Genomic DNA, 23,267 nt, shown 5'->3' on the forward strand with positions numbered 1-23,267 from the left:
TGGCACCTCCTTAGAAGGCCCCCAGATTGATCTCTGTCACAGCCCCTCAGTGTCCAGGGCAGAGGTCCCTTTGCGTCCTCATCTGCCAGCTCAGCCTCCTCGCCCTCTGGACCCCAGCCTGGCTTTGCCTTTGTGTAGGAGAAGGTCCAGGAGAAGGTTTCCCTGCACAGAAAAGCAGCCTTTCCCCAAATGGACTTCTGGAGTCACCCACTGTCCCCTCTGCTGCACTGCGTGTGGCACCTGCCAGGTACCCGGTGGGCACTCATCAGCAGAAACCCGGCTTCCTGTCCTGGGCACCACTCCAGAGACGTCACGGGCTTTGGCTACAGGGAACTGCATCTTCCTGTGGCCTCAAAGCCCCCAACCCCCGGGAGAGGGTGAGGCCCGTTGGCCTGCGTGTACCCAGCGCCCACAGAGCGGTCATATGGCGGTGCTGGGGGAGGCCGCGGGCTGCTGACCCCACGCCATCTCGGGCCGGTGGCCAAGGCGTGGGACCGAGTATGTCATAGCTTGCATTGGCCCCCTCGTGTGAGCTGCTGCAACCCTGCCTCAGCCACCTTCTTCTGTGCTTCCCCGGAGCCCCCGCCCGCCCCAGGAGCCTCCGGCCATTGAGCAAATTCTCTCAAATTAGGTCAAGGGGAGGGCTGGGCAGCCGGGCCCTGGCTCCTTCCTTTTCATGTGCCGCCGCCTCTGCTAGAGTGGTCTTCCTTCACCAAAGGGGAGTCGCGGGCCTTGCGCTGTCAAAAAGATATTTCATGTTAAAATTCAACCAAGACCTCTTAACCAGCCATTGGAACCTGACTTCTCAGAACTCGAGCTGCTCTAGCGGGCTGACCTTTGCCCCATGCCTTGAGGGCCTGGTCTGCAGCTGACAGTGACCTGCTGGAACATTTTAACAAGTGCTGGCCCACCCCCTGCCCCCCCGCCCTGTTCCTGGGGCCTGTGCCTCAGGGCCCCGCTTCCCAGCTGCTGCTTCCCCCGTCCCAGTCCTGGCCGGTCCTTTCAGATGCTGGTGTAGCTGCCTCTTAGAAATGCCTGGTCCCCCCACCGAAAGCTGTCTCTTCCTGATGTTGTGAGCTGCAGCCTACGCAGAGGAGGAATTTCAGGTGGCTGCAAGGACAAGCGGAGGGAAGGGTATAGGAAAGTGCGACATGAATTTTGGCAAAATCCCTCTCCCTTCATCTGAAATCATAGGGGCAGGAAGGGGTGGGCCACGTGCACACACACTCTACAATCAGCAGCCTCTTCTTCTGCTTCTGCGGATGTGGGGCACGCAGCCTGAGGTCACAGTGGCCCATGCCATCTGTGCCGGTGACAAGCCGGGGAGTCCCCTGCTTGAGAGGCATGTGGCCCGAGGGCTGTGCACACAGACTCGGAAGCAGGCAGTCTGGATCTCAAGTCCAGCTGCATCCGAGCTGTGCGGCCTTGGGAAAGGGGCTTCACCTCTTGTGCCTCAGTTTCCTCCTCTGTAAAATGGGGCAATAAGAGTTCAGATTTTGTAAAGCTCTTCTGAGAACTAAATGGGTTTATACAGTCCACGAGTACACTGTCTGGCAAGCAGGGAGTGCTTAACATTAATGCTATCTTCATCGTCTTCTTGTTCATCATCATCGTCATTTTTTAAAGATCTCATTTATTTACTTATTTTTAGAGGGAGGGTAAGGGAGGGAGAAAGAGAGGGTGACAGACATCAATTAGTTTCCTCTCACATGTGCCCTGACAGGGAACATACCTGCAGCCAGGCATGTGCCTCGACCAGGAGTCCAGCCAGTGAGTCTCGCTTTGTGGTATGACACCCAGCCAACTGAGTGACACGGGGCAGGGTATTGTCATGATCTTTGAGGAGGGCTGTGGGAGACTCCTGGGCACCCCGGAAGGCTGACTTGAGAAGGGCTCTGACTTGGGAGCTGAAGTGGCAGGAGGGGCCCAGGGTCGGCGCCTGCATGGCAGCTGTCCTTTGAAGGGCAAGCCCCAGGGAGAGAGGCTGTCATGAATCTGGTTTGAAACGTGATTTGTATTTCCATATTTGGCTAATGCTTGCTCTGTGGTTTTGACAAAGAATTCTTATTTTTTGAGAAAGAGCACGTGTAATGCAGCCGCAGGGCGGCTGAGCCTTCAGGCTCACCCCCCAGCCATGCTGTCTGAGCTCCACGCGGGAAGGTGCGGGAGGGCAGGTGAGGGGAGGTTGCGGCTCGGGGAGTGTCCCGTTCCCACCAGAGTCTGTCCTCCGTGGGCTTGTGGTTTTTCCTCTCTTTCTATCCCAGATGAAACTGTGTCCTGGAAGCCAGACGCCAGTCCCCAGCCTTTATTTACAGTGACATGCAGGTACACACATGCACGCAGTTACCACACACACCCACCATTTTCTAAGGCCTCGAGGTTCGAGGAGACAAAGGGCGCGTTTGTCCGCAGCCACGAGAGCATCCGTGCCTGTGTGGAACTGCACAGTCCTGAGTGCTGGCCTGCGGCCTTGGGTTCACCCAGCAGCTTCCTCCCTTCCATCTCTCTCCTCTACTTCCTCCTACCGCAGACATCTGCTCCTTCTGTCCTCTCTGTTGCTGCTCTTTCTCCTGCAAAAACAGGCATCCTCAGGGCCTCGCCTTCCCCATGTGGCCTGCCAAGGGGTTTTCCTAAGCCAAGGCATTGTGTCTCCGAGAGCAAGTCTGTGTTCAGCTCTCAGAATTATACGTGCTGCATGTGACTGGCTGGAAAAGCCGTGGTGCTCCGTGAGGCACCTCGTGGGGGAACCGGGCAGGGATGCGGCCTGTCCTGCCCCCCCACCACCCACTGAGCCTGGTGAGACATGAGGGGCTCCCATGGGTGCCCCATCCCCACCCTCAGTGTCAGCCCTCAACCCCAGCATGCTATGGCCAGGCCCCTTGGGCTGCCAGGTGACTGGGATTGCATTGAATCTATAAATTCCTTCGTGGAGAATTGTCGTCTTGGTAACAGAGCCTTCCAGCCTCTGAATATGGCACATCTCTCCATTTATTTAGGTCTTCTTTAGTATCTCTCAGCAATGTGTTGTAGTTTTCAGTGTATGGATCTTGCCTTGATTTTGTTGAATTTGTTCCTAGAAATTGTTTCTTCCCCATGCTGTTGTTAGGCGGTGTTTTCTGATTGCTTAGTTTCTGACTGTTACTCCCATAGAGAAATACAACAGATTTTTGTATATTGACATTGTATCCTACAACCTTCCTAAACTCGTTTATTAATTCTAGTAACATTTTAGTAGATTTCTTAGGATTTTCTACCGTTCTTTCACCTGCAAATAAAGACAGTTTGGTCTTGCTTTCTTAACTGTATACCTCTTATTTATATTTTCTTGCCTTATTGCATGGGCTAGGACCAATACTGAAGAGAGGTGATAAGACTCATGTCTAATCTTAATAGGAAAGCATCCAGTCTTTCACCATTAAGTATGACATTACCTCTAGGTTTTCATAGATGTTCTCTATCAGGTTGAGCAAGTTCCCTTGGGTTTGTAGTTTGCAGAATGTCATTTATCAGGAATAAATACTGGATTTGGTGAAATGTTGTTTGTTGAGATGATCACATGGTTTGTTAACAATTTTGTTTGCGTACCTTGGTTTTTGAATATTAAACCTAGTTCAATCTCCTGGGATAAACTCCACTCAATGCCGTGACTGGTGTGGTTCAGTTGGTTGGGTGACATCCCACAAAGCAAAAGGTAGTCAGTTTGATTACCCAGTCAGGGCATGTGCCTGGGTTGTGGGTTCGGTCCACGGTCAGGGCGTGTCCGAGAGGCAACCAATCAATGTTTCTTTCTCACATAGATGTTTCTCTCCCTCTCTTTCTTCATCCCTTCACCTCTCCCTAAAAATAAATAATAAAAAATTGTTTAAAATCCACTTGGTCATGATGTATTGTCTCCTTAATTTAGGTATAATGTTAAATTCAATTTTCTGAATGTTTAGAATTTTTTGTAAATGTTAAGAATCTTTGTCTCTATGTTTATAAGAGATACTGACTTATAGTTTTTTTATAATGTCTTTTTCTGTTGTTGGTAGCAGTCTAATGTTGGCCTCATAGAATGAGTTGGAAGGTGTTATCTTTTTTCAATGTATGTAGGGTTTTGTGTAAAATTGGTATTATCGCTCGCTTAAAATTTTGGCAGAATTAACCAGTGAAAACATCTCGTCCTGGATTTGTGTCTGTGGGAAGCTTTTACACCATAAATTCCATTTCTCTAATAGATGTTATCTATTTCTTCTGGAGTGAACTTTTCTAATTTGTATCCTTCAAGAAATTTCTTAATTTCATATAAGTTGTCTAATTTATTGGTGAAATATTGCTCATGATGTTCCCTTATCATTTAAATGTCTGTAGGATCTGTAGTGATGTTCTCTTTTTCATTTCTGATATTGGTAATGTGTGTCTTTTTTCTTTTCCTGATCAGTATGTCTAGAGGTTTATAAATTTTGTTAATCTTCTCAAAGAACGAGCTTCATGTTTCATTGATTCTTTTTTTAATTTTCAGATTTATGCTGTTTATTATTTCCTGTCTCCTACTGACTTTATTTTTAATTAGCTCTTCTTTTTTCTCATTTCTTAAGCTTATATGTATGAGAGACTTTCTTCCTTTCTCATGTAGGCATTTAATGATATAAATCTTACTCTAAACACTGCTCTACTTTCATCCTACAAATTTCGATATGTCATTTAAAGATTTTAAATCTTGTTCAAAATATTCTTTCACTTCCTTTGTGATTTCTTCTTTGACCTGTGGGACATTTAGAAGTGCATGGTTTCATTTTAAGGAGTTTTTTGGATATCTCTCTGACACTAATTTCTAATTTAACTTCATGATGACAAGAATATACTTTGTGTAATTTAAATCATTTAAAGTTTATTAGTGAAGGAAGGCTGAGGACCCACGGGGGCCTGTTGGCGGTGCGCGGAGTAAAAATCTTCTTCGGAAGACACCAGCGGGTGTTAAGCAAACAGGGGGTTTGATTGGAATTGTACCTGATGGGCCTGCTTGTGCCTGATGGAAACGAGAGAGGAGAATTGGGTGCCTGGGGAGGGGAACCCGAGACCTGAGGTTTCCCTGCGTCATGAAGGAGAGCAGACAGTTGTCTACAGGGTGGCTCTCCGGGGAAGCGTGTAACTTTGTGACAGGACTGATAGGAATAGGGCAAAAGGGCTGTGGGTGAGGCGGAGGAGCTTGGTGTTCTGGAAAGAGCCCGGGACTGGACATCGGGCGAGCATTTGCCACGTGACTCTGAGCATGTCGCTCCATCTTTCGGGGCCTTAGTTTCTTCACCTCTAAAAGAAGTGGCCGGTCTCGATTATCCTGTCGTTTCAACGGCCAAGGCTGCGCGGAGAGGGGCTTAGCAGACAGGAAAAGCTGGCCCCTTGAGATAGACAAACAGCCAAGAGACACCCTGAGGTGTAAGGCCTAAAATTAAGATCCAATGTTACATGCTTTTTGACACCTGGTGAAACCAGGAGGGTCTCGAGGGGCCTAACTGCCCGTGTCTTCCCCGGTCTGTGCCTGTGGGACAAAGTCCCCCGGCCAAGCACCACTTCTCTCAAGGGACCAGGCACAGTTCCTGAATCCCTGAGACGTGTATTTTAGTTTCCTGCCAACCTGTGAATGCATCAAATAAGCCCATCCATCCTCCTTCAGGAATCAGGGCCCCCCCGCCCCCCCTCTTGATGATGCAAAGCCTCCTCCCGCAGTGCCAGGGGGTTCCCTGCTCCTGAGCACACCCCCATGTGACCCTCCTGGTGTGCAGCGTGAGTGCCTGTCATTGATCAAGCGCGGTCCATCTGCGCTGTGCAGGGTCAAGTGCGGGGCGTAGGGCCGTCCCCAGAACCCCAGGGTGGGGAGCGCTCCCTCACCAGCAGGGTTGGCCGGGCCAGGTGGCCCAGCTGGTTGGAGCATTGTCCTGTGCACCAAAAGGTTGCAGGTCTGGTTCCCGGTCGGGACACACGCCTGGGTTGTGTGTTCAATCTCTGGTCTGGACGCATACAAGATGTTTCCCTCTCACTCGATGTTTCTCTTTCTCTTTCTTGGGTGAAGATTGAAAAACAAAACAAAACAGAAAACACCCTTTCTCAGAGTGAACACAGCCCCCGCTAGGGTAAGGGGCTGGGCCAGGGTAGCCCTGGGCTGGATTTCAGCCCCCGCGCGCCTCCCTAGGGGGCGCCACGGGCAGGACGCTACCTGAACACCTGTGCCCCGCAGCTCTGAGCATCCCTATTTGTTGGAGTCTGGTCTGTGCTATGATCCATTAGCCTTGTCGCCCACCCCTAGAGGAAGGTTCCTGGATCATTCCCATGTCATAGACGAGGAGTCTGTAAGTGCTGGGGAGGGACTGGACCCAGCTCTGTCTGGAGCCTGCCCTCGTCTGTCCTATGACCTACTTTGGAGGCTCGGGGTGAGAAACCTGCAAAGCCAGGCTCTGTGAGGCGGGGCAGGGCGCTGAGTGAGGGTGTGGAGGCTGAAGGCAGCCAGGTGGGCCCCTGGGGGGCTGAGGCAGGCGGGGAGTCCAACCAGGGCAGGGGAAGCAGCAGCCAGCCTGGCCCTGGCCACACCCAGCCCTCCGGGCTGCCCAATTCCGTCCTCTGATTGCAGATAAGGCAGTTTCTTCCATCTAGTTCCTTCCATCTGGATCTTTGGCCAGAGGGGCTCCGCCCAGGCAGAACTTCTAGAACCAGGTGCTTTCCCTGATGACCACCTCTCTCTGGTTGCTCCTGGCTGGTGCTGATCCCCTACGATAATCAGCAGAGAGAGCAGGGATGCGTGGGGAAGCGGCTGCCCCTTCCCAGCAGGGAGGGCAGAACTGGGAGTCAAGTCTCAGGAGAGTGTAAACTCTACGAGATCGGGTCGCAGGGACCGCGGCCCACCCAAAGCCTAGGGCAGGGCCTGGAACAGCAGGAACACAACAAAAACAACTGAAGTGAGAGAGCAAAATACGTCCCAGCGTCCCTGTGTTCTCCAACAAGTCACATAACCTCTCTGTGTCTCCACTGCTTCGACAAGGAAATCGTACACAACAGCCCCTTGTGGGGTTATCATCTGGATTATGCAGGAGACTATGTTAAAGCAGCGCGGGCCCGCTGAACACCAGCTGCTCTCATTACTGTTGCCGTGACTCGGTCCCTGCTCCTCCTGCGGACGCCGCAGAGGCCAGGACCAGGCACAGCCGCTGCTCAGGGCCAGCATGTGCTGTGGGCCTGCGTCTGTCCCTGGTTGCTTTTGTGTACCAACTCAGTGAAACCCAAAAGCCGCTCTTCCAGCAAGGCTGGTTTTCCTCTTTTTTTTTATACCCGTTTTACAAATGAGGAAGCAGAAACGTAAGGGTGATCCTGACTGTAGAATGAAGTTGAAGACCATCCCCTCATGCCTCCTCTCTCCAGGCACATACGTGGGAGTAGCATGATTTGTTCCTGGAGGGTCCAAGAGAACTCACTGTGGCTCTGCCTGGGCCTGGAAGTCTCTGGGGGAAGATGTAACTAGGACAGCAGAGGCTGTCTCTCCCCAGTGAGTTTTGGTAGCAGAGGTGAGTAACATGCCCAGGGAGGTGGGGATGCTGCTCCAGGCAGTCTGGCTGCGGAGCCGTGCTCGCGACCACTGTGTCACCTGCCTACGGCACCATCACCTTCTACGAGTGAGGCCTGGAGTAAGTCACTTCATCCCTCTGAGGTTGTTGTTAACGCAGATAGCAATTGTCTTTCCCTCACAGGGTTGTTGTCAAAATTAAATGGTCCCACAAACACAAGCTTCGCCACCACTGCAGCCGCGAGTGTCACCCCATGACAAGCCCAGCCCGGTCCCTGCCCTCTCCACCCAGGATGTCTCCCTGACCCTCGGGCACCACACCTGCAGCCCCACCCAGCAGCATCCTGGTGTGAGAGCAAGCCCAGGCCCACTCCCAGGTGGCCAAGAGTCACTCACTGGTTCTCCAGGTCCTGGATGGTGTCAGGTAGTGGAAGTCCCCTCGTCTCCGGGAGGAAGAGCAGGACAAAAAGACTGGAAATGATGGGGGTGGCACCGTAGGAGAGGGTGGGCAGCAGGGGCACGACCTGGCGGGTCATCCTGATCAGCTGGCCCAGCACAGCCCCCAACCGACCGACTGACTGCAAGAAGCCATCTGCTGTCATCCTGTGGGCAGAGGGGATGGCCCAAACGCTTGTCACTGTTGGCACTTTAGAGGGGAGGGCTTTACGAAAGCGAGGAGTTGGGGGGAGGGACATTTGGTTGGGTCAGGAGATACCAGGGGAGGAAAAACTGGGCTACAGCAGGTGCCCATAATGTCACCTCCTCCATGGAGCCCACCTAGATTTTCCCATCCAGAGACAGAGGTGGGGGCTTTGCTTCCTGGGAACATGCAGCGTCTTTCTTGGGAACTATCTAGGGCCCCTTCCACTCTGGTCTTAGGTAATTTGGAGGTTGGCCTCAGGGCTCCTGCTACACCACTGAGTTGCCAGCTTGCGTTTTCTATATGATATCAACAAAATCAATTAGTACGCATCAAAAAAATTAAAGAAAGAATGGACACGTGAGTAAATGAGTGCCAGGAATGAGGGAGAGCACTGGGCTAGGAGTCAGAGGAACTGAGGTCCACTCCTGATCTTCTATTAAGGAAGTCCTTTGATACTAAGTCCTTAAGCCTCAGTTTACCCAACTGCTCAACGTGGGGGCGGTCTAACTTGAGACCACTTGTTTTCCATCTGTGTCCCCTGGGGCCCTTGGACTCTGAGCGGGTGACTCCACCACGACAGGGGTGGGTAGTGGGGGGCAGGTAGCCGTCCCCGCTCTCCCAGGGCAGCTCTTGCTTTCCTTGCCAGATTCCACCCCAGCAGAGGGGAGTTTCCAATCGCAAGCCCAGAGGCCTGCTGGGGGCCCCGCTGTCGGGCAGCGGCTGGGGCAGGGCTTGGGGACAGGCTGCTCTGAGAGGCCCTGGCTGAGGATGGCCTTCGGGGAAGGAAGCTGGGCCGTGCGGTCCGTTCCAGGTCGGCAGCTGGATCCCTCTGCTGTGTATTCCTGGGTGCTCTGCCCTCCTTGGCCTTGCAGGGGTGTCCCTTCCTCCCCCACCTCCAGGTCGGGCAGCCCCTCCTGGGCACAGCCCGCAGCCCAGCCTACCGCAGCGAGGTTGGGAAGAGTTCAGACTTGTAGACAGAGAAGCAGGTTAGGCATATGCCAAGACAGCCCTTTCCCAGGACAGCGAAGACCACTCGCAGGCTCTGAAAGTCTGGGAAGAGGAAAGATGAGAGGAGGGTCAGCCCGGGAGGTCGCCCAGCCAGCCCAGAGCTGAGGCGCCAGGTCTTCCGCGGGCTTCCCTGTGCTGAAAGCAGGACCCGGGCAGTGCCAGGCCGCCCAGGGTCACATGGGGACTCAGGGCAGGATGACATCATGGCAGGTGGCGGGGGGTGGGATGCAAGGCAAGAGGGCAGCCAGGTCTGGGATGGGTGGGCACGGCCAGGTGGCTGAGGGCCGCACAGGGGGCCTGCCTCCCACCGGGTGGCCACTGCGCCACGTCCCTCGGGCCCTGAGAGCCCTGGGCCTTTCCCCTGCAGGAGACGGTCATGCGGGGGCGCAGGCACCCAGGGTCCTTCTCACTCTCCCTTGGCCTGCCTGCGGGGACCCCTGGGTTCACAGAGAGCCATGGGCGGGTAGCAGGGTTCCTCACCAGGAAGCTGAGGTCCAGGTCACACTCCAGCCATCCCTGCCTCTGCTCCTGTCTCCTCCCTTTTTAAATAAATTGTTTTTAGCTCTGGCTGGTGTGGCTCAGTGGATTGAGCGCCAGCCTGCGAATCAAAGGGTCGCTGGTTCGATTCCCAGTCGGGGCGCATGCCTGGGTTGTGGGCCAGGTCCCCCAGTGGGGGCACTCGAGAGGCCACCACACGTTGATGCTTCTCTTCTTCTCTTTCTCCTTCCCTTCCCCTCTCTAAAAATAAATAAAATCTTTAAAAAATAAATTTTTAAAAATGTATTGATTTTAGAGAGACAGAAGAAGGGAAAGAGAGGTGAGATCGATTTGTTGTTCCACTTACTTATGCATTCATTGGTTGATTCTTGTATGTGCCCCAGCCGGGAATGACTTGAACTGGCAACCTTGGCATATCCGGACAATGATCTAACCAACTGAGCTATAGGGTCCAGTCTCCCTTCTTGACAAACAAAAGGGACAGGAGAGGCTCTCCAGGGCCCTGCGGCCTTATTCCGAAATAAAAGAGGACGACAAAGGCCCCCAGCAGCCACCCCAGCTCTCTGCACACAACACCGCACTCACGGGGCTTGGTGCCTCACTGCCAGCCACCTGAAGCCACCTGAAGCCCGCCGCAGCCCTCCCTGCCCTTCTCCCCCTGCAGGCTCCAGCCCGGCCCTGAAGTCTGCTCCAAGCCCTGGCTCCAGCACCTGCTGGCTGAGGGATCTTGGGCACGTGACTTCACCACCTTGAACCCCACCTTCCTCAGGAAGATGGGCAGTGACTATTTGGGGATTGGATTCCTGAGATGATATGGCAAAGGCTGTAATGGCGATAGGCTTGGGCAGGGCTGGGGCAGGGGGCCCTCCCAGCCTTGGGGCCAGGGGAGGGGAAGGAGGCCAGGGTGGGGCAGGCGGAGCGGGGGACAGGGCAAGGAAGCAAGGGCCCAAGACGGTCAGCGGCTCCCTGTCTTCTCCTGCTCGCTGCCCTGCCTCACCTTGTGGGACCAGCATGTTGGCCAGGATGCAGAGGCCGGCTAAGGCAAGGGAGCTGACCAGGGTCACACGGCGGCCAAAGAACTTGAGCAAGAAGTTGTTGGCAGCCCGGCCCAGGAAGTCCATGGTTCCGAAGAGGACTTGGAGGAAGAAGATGTTACCCCCCAGATTCTGCAGGTCGTAGACCAGCCCGGTGTAGGACATCATGACAGAGAAGCTGCAGGGCAAAGCCGGAAGTCAGGTCCCTGCCCACAGGGAGAGGGCCCCCTGCAGCCCTGCCGGACACCGCGGCCATCCCCAGAGGACACAGCCGAGCCGGAGCTGGTCACGGCCGGGCCGCAGAAGCCTGCCCAGTGCAGGATGCCTCCCGAGGGTCAGGCTGTCCCAGGAGAAGGAGGGAAGGGCTGGGCCGTGGGTCGAGGGAAGGCCTGACCGGCCCAGGGCAGACAGGGGCTCTGTGGGTCAGGCTGAGCTGCCCCCTGTCCAGTTCTAGCACCCTCTGGCTTTGTTTCTGGAACCACGACCTGGCTCCTGCTCTGATAACCAGAGAGGTCCCTGCCCGTCTCTGGTTGCCCATTTCTCTGTCTTGAAAGATGGATTCATGAGGCCTCTGTGGAGGAGGCGGAGCTGGGCTGCCCCTCCTTCAGGATGGAAGGTCTGATGTCCCCGATCCTTGGCGGTGCCACCTCTCAGCCGGGGAGAGCGCCCCACGACAGGTCTTCATGGCCAGAGGGACATAAGACTTCTCTCTGGTTGAGCCCAAGACCCCCGCAGGGAAGCCCCTGCTGGCTGAGCCCAGGCAGCTGGCAGGGGGAGGGGGGAGACAGGCGGGCTTCCTGCCACTCAGGCTTCAGGCCTGCGAGTAGGTGAACTTACAGTAGCTGGATTTCCAGTCTGGAGATTGAATTTGGATCCACCAGTGCCCACAATGTGAACTTAATTCTTGGCTGCTGTTCAAATCCGTCCCCATCCCTGTTTCACCAGGACACTCACCCCAGCCCTCCCTGCTGCGTCGCCTGAAGGCTGTGCCCACAGCACCTGACGCCACCAGCAAGGTAAACAACAGCAGAGCAAAGCTGCCGTGTCTCCTGATGTTTGTGAAGGTGATGTGGGGGCCCACACTCGGTGTGACAGTCCAGAACAGCTGGGTTAGCAGCCAAAGGCAAGAAAACCCACGAGGGCCGCTGCTCTCCAACCTGTGATTGAACAACAAAGGGTGCAGCGCAGCCCTGGGGAGAGCCCAGGAAGCCTCGGAGGCCGGGGAAAGAAGGACCCTGGGCTCTCCTGGCACAGCGGCACTCCTTCTAATTTGTCAGAAAGAAACTAAACCAAAACAAACAAACAAACAAACAAAACCCTGGCTGGCTCAGTGGCTCAGTGGATTGTGTGCCAGTCCGCAAACCAAAGGGTCACCAGTTCGATTCCCAGTCAGGGCACATGCCTGGATTGCAGGCCAGGTCCCCAGTAGGGGGCGCTCGAGAGGCAACCACACATTGGTGTTTATCTTCCTCTTTCTCCCTCCCTTCCCCTCTCTCTATAAATAAATATTTTTTTTAAAAAAAAGCATTTAAGAAAATTTAAAAAAAGCATTTGATCCATTCTCTGTTCTAAGATGTAGTAAATGTTTGCCCTTTATAACTCTGTGGTTAAATATAGCATAAAATAAACATTCTCCTAATCTCCAGTTTTATTTGAAGATAAGTTCCAATCAAATTGGACCCTCACTTTTCAATATGCTCTCCTAGAAGTCACTTCAGCTGCATTTGTTTTATAAAGGGGACTTTCCTTAGTCCCAGGGCCCTTGGGTGCCAAGACAGGGCCTCCTGGCGGGGTAAGGGGGAGGATTCCATGCCCCACGTGGGATCTGCAGGTGACACCTGGGAGAGGAGACAGCTCAGCCTCCGTTCAAACACCTGCTCATCATCTTGAGCAAGCTACTTGCCACTCTGGACCCTTCTGTCCCCATCTGTACATGGAGGTGTAAGTGAACTTATCTCTCAGGGCTGCTCAGAGGGGTAAGTAGGTGACCCCGTACACTCAGCCCCCTAGAAGCGCACTGTTGGGGTGAGTCCATCGTTGACACGCAGGGGGCCGCTCCAGCCACTGCTGGGCCAGGTGCCCCCTGGACCCTGTGCTTTCAGCCTGCCCCGCCTGCCCCCACAGCAGGAGCTGGCCTTCAGGCGACACCCGCACTTACTGCCTGTCCCCTGCCTTCCAGGGCTTCTGTCTCCTGAGGAGCTGCCTGTCCCTGCCAGAAACGCACCCCAAGAGGCCTGCTGGGGTCCCCACGCGACATCCCTCTCCCCGCCTCCGCAGCTCCACGGCCAGGAGGGCAGACGAGGGCGGCGTACTTCACCAGGAGCAGACAGCAGCTTCTCCCGCGGAGTATGCGCACACGGAACAGGTCCAGCAGTGACTGGCAGGCCTTCGCGGAGGCCACCTCCTCCTCTATGCTGGACATCAGCACCTCCCAGGGAAACAGGGCCACAGTGAGGGCTGCACCCAAGGCCCTGCCCCACCCCCATCCTAGGGAACGGTGTCCAGAGTGATGGGGGAGCCCGGGCCTTGACCTCCGGAGACTGGAGGGCCCTCGGGGGGAGGGGGAGGCGGGCAGAAAGGGCTTTCTCTGCCTCTTGGCTGAGCTTCCTCCCCAGACCCGGCCTGCCTACTGGGACCAAGGAGCGAGTCGCACGCCCCGCTCTGGTCCTCTGAGCTGCAGGCAACCGGACGCTCTCAGCAGTCACTGTGCAGAACCCTGCCCTCCCTCCTCACTCACCAACTTCACCACTTCAGGGCCTGCCCACTGCGGCCACCCTGGCCCCTCTCCACGCCGCAAGGGCCCATCCAGCCTCCTGCTGCACCCCTGGGCTCTGCCTGCCCTGGGCTCAGTCCAGTGCTGGTCAGCCCTAGCGCGCCTCTTCCTGGAAGCCTGCCCTGATCCTCCACCCCAGCGTGCTTCGTGTCCTCTCATCTCTGGGACCGCACATCCCCCCGCATCTACTTCCTTGAAAGAGTGATCTTTGAATGAGAACGTCCTGTTTCCCAAATACACTGAGAAGCCCCATGAGGTGGGTGTGCAATACAGGCGGAGTAAGGCGGTGAATGACAGAGGTGGTGAGGTGGGTGTGTTGCTGGTAACGGTGGTGGTGTTATTGGCGGCGGTGACGGTCGGGAAGGTGACGGTGACGGTGATGACGGCCGTTTGTAGAGGTGCTGTTGGGGGTGTGAGTGATAGTGTTGGTGACGCCAGTGGTGAGGAAGATAAAATTGCTAGGGGCGGTCTGTTGACGGAGGCGGTGACGGTGACGGGGGAGCGTGGGTAGCTGTGGGTATCAGCGGTGTCGCTATTACTGGTGGCAGCGATGGTAGCTGTGTTTGTGTAGCAATGATGGGAGTGGCGGTGGCCATGGGGGGTAACAGTGGTGACGGCGGAGGAAATGACGGGGGCGATGAGGGTGACGAGGACGGTGACGACGGTGGTGGTGGTGGCGGCGGCGGCGATGGTACCGGTGGTGTTGATGGAGGTGGTGGTCGAGTGGGCAGTGGTGAAGCTGGTGCTAATGCTGATAACATGTCGGCAGGTGTCGTGTCCCAGTCACGTCCCACACTCTATGTCACAAACAGCAGCATCTCACCTCTATGGTCAGAGTCTTTCTGGCATCCTTGTGGCCATTTATCCTGGCCACCTTTTGGAGTTCCTGAAGGGCTCGGTCTGGTTTGCCAGTAACAATCAGCCATCGTGCAGATTCCGGCAGCCACCTGTCAGAGAAAGAGCTGCCTGGCTGGGTCTTTGCCTTTTACCGTGTGTTCGGGCCACGCCCCCGAGTCAGGTGTGGAGGGCGTGGTGGGCAGCCGACCCGCCCCCCGGCCAGGAGAGCGAGGAGACACGGCCACGTCTCCCTCTGCACTGCTAATGCCAGCCTGGGAGGCGCCGTCTCTTTGAGAGTCTCAGATGAGCACCAACGCCTCTCCCGCAGGGCCGCCCCATCTGGCTCCCTGGATGCCTGGGCCCTGCCCGCCTGGGCCATGCACACAGCGGCTCATGGGCTGCCTGGGCACGGGCTGATTCTGGGGCCATTGCAATGGGAGAAAGCTTACCTCATGCTGAATTACACACACACACACACACACACACACACACACTAAAAACATTGCCAGCCAGACCAAACGGTTTTACAGACAAGCCTGCTTCTTTCCAGCCTCGGGGCAGATGGGCAGGGAGAAGGGTCTCCCTGGTGGAAGGGGCAGAGCTTTCCAGCAACAGGGTCTCAGCCCGGTTTGTAGAGAAGCTAAGAAAAACTTCCAGAGGCAGTTTGACAGACAGTGGTTTAAAAGAGTCAGGCTGCCTGGGGTCCAATCCTGCCTCTGGCTCACACTGGCTACGTGGCCGTGGGCGAGTGACCGACCCTCTTGAGGCCTCAACCCCTCATCTGAAACCACTGGTAATAGCATCATCTCCCTCATTAGAAGAAACGTTAATACACATCTGGTGTTACCAACAACAGCCAGGACACACCCAAACAGTGCGACCCTGTGGCTTGCCTCATGGGTGTCATTAGAGGCTGTCTTCCTCTTTGCTTACAGATCCTGTTTATACAATAACACTCTGTATGGTCAGTGGCTTTATTTGCTGTGTCCCCAATGCCTAAAACCATTTCTTGTCCAGGGTTAGAGTGCAGTGAATACCTGAGAGGTAAGGAACAAGCCCTAATGACTGCAGCCCACAGTGGACTTACCTGGGCCCAGGTGAGCTCAACTGTTTCACGGGCCCAAGAAAACCCACGGGACCTGAATTTGTGTTTGTTTCCCAGTGTCTCTTCCTCTAGTCCCCACCCAAGCAGGTACAGTCAGACCTCGGTACGTGCTGGCTTCAGAGCTCATCAAGTCAAACCTTGTACTCGCTGCATGTACGTGGGAAAAGGATGTTTCAGCACTCGGGGCTTGCTCAGGGATGCGTCGAACTTGTTTGAGTCACAACGCCCCGCAAGAGAAAATGCTTCATCGTTCGGTCCTCGTCAGTCTCAGCACTCGTCTCAGGTTCTGGGACGAAGTAGCGACAAATACCGAGGTACCACTGTATTTGCAGGCCTCAGGGATTTTTGTAGCACCAAAATAATAGTGGCGATGATTCCTTTCCATATGCGATGGCTGTCCTCATGACTTGCATGCCCACAGGCTCAGCACGTGATGTGCAAGCGAGGCCGCCAAGTGTGGGGGTGCTGATGCCAATGTAAGGGAGGTCAGCGGGCTGGACAGGACCTTCAGGCCTCTGGCTGAAACGCACACCCTGGAACTCTGACGCCCCGAACCACCTCTTCCCAGCAAGGGCTCCGTTCGCATCACCCCTTTCCATGGCTCTCAGCTTTGTGGGACTCACAGCCAGCCCGGGGGGCGGGGCCGAGGGCCACACTCCTCCCCTGGGTCCCCCTCCTGTTCACTGATGCTCTCCCCAAGGGCAAAGGCCCCACACTGTACCCACCAGCATATCAGGAAGAAGGCAAAGTAGGGCGCTGACGTGGCCAGGTGGAGGGCTCGCCAGTCCCGCAGGGCAAAGGCCAGACCCCCCAGGACTATCTGGCCTATGCAGTAGGTGCATCCCAGAATCGTCATGCTGAGAGCATGCCTCTGAGTCGTGGTCCACTCCACCACTGGAAGGCGAAGCGGGGGAGAGCAGGTAAGGGCCGCGCGTGGTGGCCTTGGGCCCCGTGCTCCCCTCCCCGCCGTGGCAGGCGACGGGCTGAGCCGGCGACTCACTGAGTATCGTCGAGGTCAGGGTGATTCCGGACAACCCAAAAGCACACAAACACCGGAGGCCACAGTAGATGAGGAAACTGGGGGCAAAGATGGCACTCGTGTTGGCCACGGCCACCAGCAGGCAGGACCAGCTCAGCATCGGCGTCCGCCCAAACCTGTTTGGGGAGCAAGCACGGCAGGGCCTGGAGAGGGGCCTGGGGACCCGGACATAGAGGACTGAAGCCGGGCGGCTGCCTGCTAGAGCCCCGCAGTGGGCGCGCATGTTAGGGCAGGACGCACGTCCTTCTCAAAGCCCATAGGGGCCCATGTAGAGTGCGTTTGCCATAAAAATGGCAGGCGCCTTGCTCTCAGCGGGCAGCATAGTCTCACAGTCAAAAATGGACTTTGGCATCAGACGCCTGGGTTTGGGTCCCACTCTGCCCTTCATGGGTGACCCTGAGCACGTGACTCAATGTCTCTGAGCCTCAGTTTCCCCATCTGTAAAATGGAGGTATTCACAATGACATGCCTTGTAGAGCTGTTGTGAAAATCAAGGCACTCGCTGAGCAAGGGAACGGCGTGGCCAGGAAGCGGAGCACACGTGGCCCCGGGCCAATCCGCCGGTTTGCTCTCCACCTACCTGTGCACAGTGATGGGACCTCTCAGGGAACAACCCGAGGAGGTCCCTCCGTCCCCGGCCCGTACGCCCACAGTGCCGCTGCTGCCGTGGGCCACCTCAGCCAGAACCACCGCTGCGTTCAGCTGAGTGTGTGTCGGTTCGATCGGAGAGATGTGGGCAAACCTCAGCCCTGCCTGTCTGAGCAGCGGCCAGGAGCAAGGACGCCCAGCCCAGACCCGAGGTGACACCTGGCTCTGACCCGAGGCTCCCGGGGACCGCAGACTGACTGCAATTCGGCTCCCTGTGCAGACAGTCCCCAGGGACAGGGAGGCAGCGGCATGTCCCTCCCTGCCGCTCAGTCTCCCTGCTATGCTCAGGGCCCTCTGGAACCCACAGCTGCCAGGCTGAGGCCCGAGCTCTCGATGTGATTCACTCACTTATTATATCACAACAACCCCAGCGGTAGGTGCCAGGGTCCCCACTTACAGGAGGAAACCAAGGAACTGAGTAGCAGCAGACCTGCCTTCTAGGAAGAAGCTAGGACACGCAAGGTGGGGATTGGGACACAGGGGTGGGACAGCAGAGCCTGCACTGTCTGGGGGAAGCCAGAGGCCAGGAAGCCGTAGATCCACTCGCGAGGCTATGACTGTGCCATGCGGGCTCTGGGGATACCACCCCGGAGCCCCTGCCTCCTTGGAGCTACGTCTCGCGGGGACACAATAAATGAGTGGGTGTCGTGCGGGGAGGTTATGATGAGGGATGGAGGCAAGACCACCGGACATCGGTGCCCAGGCCAGGGCAAGGGCAGCCTGGAAGGTCTCCCTGAGGCGGAGGCCTGGAGCCTAGGCCAGCGTGCCGGGCACAAAGCAGAGGTGGGGCGGGGGGACAGGTGGGTGTGGACAGGGACTGTCCTGGGTAGCCGTCCACCTGCAAGGTCACCGTGAGGGCTGCATCGGGACAGGCTTCCTCCGCAGAGCTGGCGGTGGCCCGGCAGAGGCTGGAGACCCAGGAGCAGACGGGGGCCTGCCCAGGCCCGAGGTGGTAGTGACTTGAGCCAGGGGACAGCGTGCAGAAGGAGGGGGTCAGGCTAGGGGGCAAGAGAAGGGGAACAGGGGTGGCTTGCAGGGTCCTGGGGTGCCCGTGGATGGGGCTGTTTCCTGCGATGGAGTCTGGGGGCGGGGCGGGCGGGGGCGTCCGCGGTCCAGCCTTGGCCCACGTTGGGGAGGCGCCTCCAAATGGAAGCTGCAGGCAGGCGGGGAGGTTCTCTAGCTGAGGGACGCCATGGGCACCGGGCAGCAGGGCTGGCAGGAGAGGAGGGCAGCGGCAGGGGAAGGCCCCGGACTGCTTCCCGGCGCACCAGCAGGCGGGGGAAGAGAGGGAGGCGAGACGGAGGGGTGTGGGAAGGGACTGGGAGTATTTCCACTTCATAGAGTGTCTTGTACTTGAAGTTAGAGAAACAAGAGGGGTCTGTTTCTCCCCAGAAGACTGTTAGCTCCCTGAGGGCAGGGGCTGTGCAGCGTCCAGCACACAGTAGGTGCTCAGTAAAGGTGGATGCGGCAGCTGAAGGACAGAGAGCTGCGGCGCTCGGGACGTCTCACCCGACTTGGGTTCTTGGGCATCACTGCCCCCGGGCAACCTGGGACCCCTGTCCAGACCCCGGACCAAGGGAGCCCATCCTTAGTGAGCATGGACTCGCACGTGACATTTCCGAACGGCTGCCCCGCCCCGCCCCGCCCATTCTGCCCTGAAGGAGCCCCCCCAGAGGGGAGGGGTACTTACCGGCAGGAGAAGAAGCCCCAGATGAAGAAGCCCAGCAGGACCCCAGTCAGGAAGCCAGCCTGGCCCAAGGACTTCAGGCCCTGGTGGCCGCATACCAGGTCCCACTGGAGGAGAGGGAGGGTGCGACAGCCTGGCTCAGGGGACATGGACTAGCGGACCCGGGTGGCAGAGGGAGGTGCAGGCTGGGAGTTCCCAGCCCAGGTCCTGCGGGTTCAGGACCCATGGGGCAGGGGTGGGGGCGGGCCCAGATCCCGAGAGCCAGGTGACAGAGGTGGAAGGGGGTGCTGGCCCTCGGCCTCCACTCTCCACTCGCAGCTGCGTGGCATGAATGCGACGGATGGGCCACGGCTTCGGGTCCCCGGCGGGCGGTGGTGGGAGCCCCGCCGACCACTGGCTCCGGAGAGCCCTGCGCCGGGTGGAGCCCGTTTCCTCACCCAGTTGCTCCTCACAGGCCATGAGGAGGGACAGGGCAGGGAGAGGGTGCCGCGCACGTGTCACTATGTTTTTCAGCGCCTCCCGCCCAGGATGGGTGTCCCTCACCTGACCACGCCCCACCCCTGCCTGGTCAGTTCTCTCTGCTGAGGCCCGACAGCGACAGCGTCCCTTGCGCTCTCCCTTTCTGCCTCCCTCTCCTGGGTGGTGGCAGCAGGAGCCATCCTGCAAAGCGACCTCTTGAAAATGCAAATCAGATCACATGGTTTCCCTGCCCCAAAGCCGCCTCCAATGACTGTCCTTTACACTTAAGGAAAATCAAGGGCCCACTCCCTGCCCTGCACTTGGCTCAGACCTCGGGGCCTTCTCCTTGCCTCCAGGCAACTGAGCCCTTCTCTAGGAATCCAGGTCTCATCTTTAAGTCCCCTCTTCAGAGAGGCCTTCCCCACGCCTGTCCCTTCTCCACTCCCCGGTGGGACCTGCGTTAGGTCTTCGCCAGCTTCCGACCCTGGAGGCAGGACAGGAGAGTGCGGAGTCCCAGGTCCGGGCTCCTGATTGCCTAGGCTGATTCAGGTGCCCGTGCACTTTAGCTGTGTGTCCTGGGACAAGGTGCTCAACCTCTCTGTACTTCTGTTTTGTCCTTTATTAAATGGGGACAATAATAAACCCCACCCCACAAGATCATAGCAAGAATGACCACAGGGAAAGCATCTGGAACGGCGTTGGCTACTTAAAGGGTGAAAGGTAAAAGCTCCCTCTGCTGCTGTTACTGGCTTAAATGTTGACTGATTCTGAACCCACCAGCCGTGCCAGACCCTGGGAGCCTTTTGTTCATCCTGTAACCTGAGCCACGGATCGGATCGGAACCCAGGCCCTCAGTGAGCAGCAGTATGTGTAGAAGGCAGCATGTCATTTCATCGCAAGTGATAGAGGCGCTACGATGCCCCCAGGCCCTGGTGGACGGCCGACACTGGGGGCCTGGGAAGGAGGACAGCTATGGGGTGGGGGGGGCCTCACCTCGGTCACAATGGTGGAGGTGAAGGTGCTGCGGTCGTAGACCCAGCCGTCCACGCACAGCTCTGTGGCTGCCTCGCTCCAGTTGGTGGCTGTGGCGTTGGGGTCCAGGAGATGCCACTGTGGGTGACGGAAGCGGCGACACTGATGGGGCTCGTGGTCGGGGCCCAGTGGGATGGAGATGACCAGGAGGGCCTCAGGTGTGAGGTTGGTGGGGACCTCAGAGCCATTGTCCAGCATGTGGGCCCAGCAGCGGTGGCCCGGGGTGGCCGCCGAGAAGTTGTCCAGGAGCATTTGGGAGGGTAAGAAGACAGAGGGGAGCAGGAGAGTGAGGACCTGCAGGGTCTGGAAGCGGCCCACACCCCCTGCTCGCTCCAAGAGCTCGGAGAATGCCATGGCCAGAGCTGCCCGCACCCAGGGCAGGTCTCCGGGCGGCGGGGCGGGGGCGGGTGGGGAGCCGGTGAGGGCCCGGCCTGCTGCAGGGAACACTAGCGAGCGCAGGATGCTGGGCCCCCAGGCCTGCCCCCGATCACCTCTCCCGATGCGCGAGCTCAGACCACTGTCCAGCAACAAGTCAAGTCAGTCCTAAGCTGACCTCAATGCTCTGAGAAGCTCCTCCTTACCCTGTTCCCAGGAGGAACTGCATGGGGGCCCCGCGGCTCTAGGGAAACTAGGGGTCAAAGCTCATTGTGCCCTGACTGCCTGGGGTGCCTGAAGCACTCTGGTTCTCCAACACTGAAAGGTCAAGTACATTTTAAAAAATTATAATAAGATGCAACGCTGTGATGTTACTGAATTACAGTTGTGAAGGAAATTATCAACTTCGGCTGCTGCCGTGTTGCCTGGGTTAAAGTTTAATCTGTATGTAGGTTCCTGGTGAGAAAGGCAGGCTCAGCTACAAGAGAGTCCCCAGCAGCTCCCTGCTGGCTGGCTTATCACACTCCCAAATCTTGAGCTTTCAGAATGCTCCCCATGTGGCCCTTTCAGTCTGAGAACTGTTGGCCTGCCCTCCACCCATGCTGGACAATTTAAGCCCATCTGGCTAAAGCACTGAGGTGAGGACAGGGCAGGGCCCACCCAGCTGGGCTTCGAGGCGGTCGGTGGGGATGGGGGTGGGCTTGCTGCGGAGCTGGAGGAGGGCCCCCCAGGCTGTGACCAGTCCATCCTTACCCTGTGCCTCCTGCCAGGCAGCACCGGGAAACCAGCTCACAGACCTCGCTATTTTGGGAAGTTTCAATTCCCAGGTTCCAGGTTGCCTTTATTAGATTGTAAGCTCCCCAAGGGTGGAAACCAAGGCTACGTGTCCTGGCATCCCTTAGAAGCGCCTCTGTGGGTCCTGGAGCTGGGCAGGGGTGCAGAGTCAAGGAATGAGTTAAGCCACAAAACCTCGCCCCATTGACCCAGCATCTCAGTCAGCCTCATTTAGTGTGGGAAGGGGTGAAGCCAGTCCCCCGCCCCAGTGCCTCGCCTGGACTGCTGCTTGCTCACCTGGACCGTGCCGCTGCTGCCGCTGCCCTCTCACTCACTCCTCGTTGCAGCCCGGGAGAAAGGAGGGGCTAATTCCCCCAGACAAGGAAATAGGCTCAGAGAGGGCAGGCAGCTTGCCCCGGGTCACACAGCTGAGCTGGGATTCAAGTCAGGCTTGAATAAAGCCTGAGCTCTCTCCCATGCCCCAGCCAGCTGCTGCGGGGCCTCGGGCCTGTCGTGGACCAAATCTCAGCCAAAGGCTGGAGTTCAGGGTCACGGTCAGAACGAGTACCAGCCCAGGAACCCGAAGCCCCTCCCAGGATGCGAGGGGGAATCGGCTGAGGCAGTCCCGAGGGGAGCCCGAGTGCGTGGTGCGTGGGTGAGGTGCAGGCCAGCACCTGGGCCCTGGCTCCCCAGGGCTTCCTCACAGGACTTGGGGAACTCAGCCAAGATGGTGTCCAGCCAGGAAGCCAAGGAGTTGGGGCTCCGGACCTGGATTTCAAAGCTAGGGCTGCCTCTCTGGGCAGGAACTCATTATACATCTTTTTTAAATCCCCACCAGAGGATATGTTTATTGATTTAAGAAAGAGAGAAAAGGAGAGAGAGAGAAATACTGATGTGAAAGAAAAACATCAATTGGTTGCCTCCTGTACACCCCCTAACTGGGGATTGAACTGCAGCCTAAGTATGTGCCCTGACTAGGGATCAAACCTGCAAGTTTGGTCTGCGGAACGACGCTCCAACCAGCTGAACCACCCAGCCAGGGCTCATTATGCATTTCAAAATAGCAAATAGAGAGGAAGAGAGAGAACCAACTCTCACTAAAGCACAGGAGGCCAGTTGGGCATAGCCCCAATCTGGAACAGTCCAAGGCTGAATTTTACATGGAAAAAATTGTGCTTTATGCCTGTGTGCAAACACCCTCCTACAGGGGCAGGTCTGGACACAGGACCTTGAACAGTGACTTCCCCTCTCGGGCCAGGTTGGTGTTTCAAACTTGAGCCTGGATCAGAAACCACAGGAGGGTTGCTAAAATGCGGTTCCCTAAACCCAGGAATATATGCATTTCACCATAGGCCCCCTGGCGATTCTGCTGCCCTGGGACTCAGCCTTGCCTGCAGAATTGCTGGGCTAGAGGAGGCCATTAAATCCAAGGTGTCCGAGAGAATTCCTTTCTCTTTCTTCTTCTCCCACGCGCTTTAAAAATTGTTCTCTTTTTCCCTGCCCTTTGCCTGTCGTGGACGCCCCTAGGCTTTGCTTACAGCAGAAGGTCAAACCTCCCGGATATGACAGAAGGCTCCTGGAACTTCCAACTGACTCGCTGCTTCCAGGCCAAGGAATTTTTAATTTGTATTTTCTTTTTTTCTGGGGCTGCTGGGGGCAGGGCTTCATACAGTGGCTCCGCCACCTGGTGGTCGCAGCCAGGACTGCAGCCTTTACGGCATCCGCCCAGGCTCGCTTAAGTGCCCATCCCCCCAGGGTTCCCAGGCCCAGGTGGGGAGAAGAGGCACAGGAGAGGGAGGCAGGCAGCCTCAGGTTCTAGCCCCC

General features: G+C 56.9%; 1 protein-coding gene across 1 annotated transcript; it reads right to left on the reverse strand.

Annotated features, from left to right (window-relative positions):
• Positions 1–6,677: 6,677 nt before the first annotated feature.
• Positions 6,678–20,648, reverse strand: SLC22A11 (solute carrier family 22 member 11). Its single transcript, XM_054570952.1, has 10 exons — positions 20,256–20,648; positions 18,807–18,910; positions 16,430–16,584; positions 16,155–16,323; positions 14,311–14,434; positions 13,027–13,142; positions 10,678–10,892; positions 9,116–9,224; positions 7,928–8,134; positions 6,678–6,741 (listed from the first exon to the last, which is right to left on the reverse strand). The coding sequence occupies exons 1-10, from the start codon at positions 20,646–20,648 to the stop codon at positions 6,678–6,680; spliced, it is 1,656 nt and encodes a 551-aa protein (XP_054426927.1).
• Between the last annotated feature and the right edge of the window lie 2,619 nt (positions 20,649–23,267).

The sequence above is a fragment of the Pteronotus mesoamericanus genome, unplaced genomic scaffold (genome assembly GCF_021234165.1).
Source record: "Pteronotus mesoamericanus isolate MK-2021 breed Mesoamerican mustached bat unplaced genomic scaffold, CSHL_Meso_final contig_214, whole genome shotgun sequence".
Lineage (NCBI taxonomy): Eukaryota > Metazoa > Chordata > Mammalia > Chiroptera > Mormoopidae > Pteronotus > Pteronotus mesoamericanus.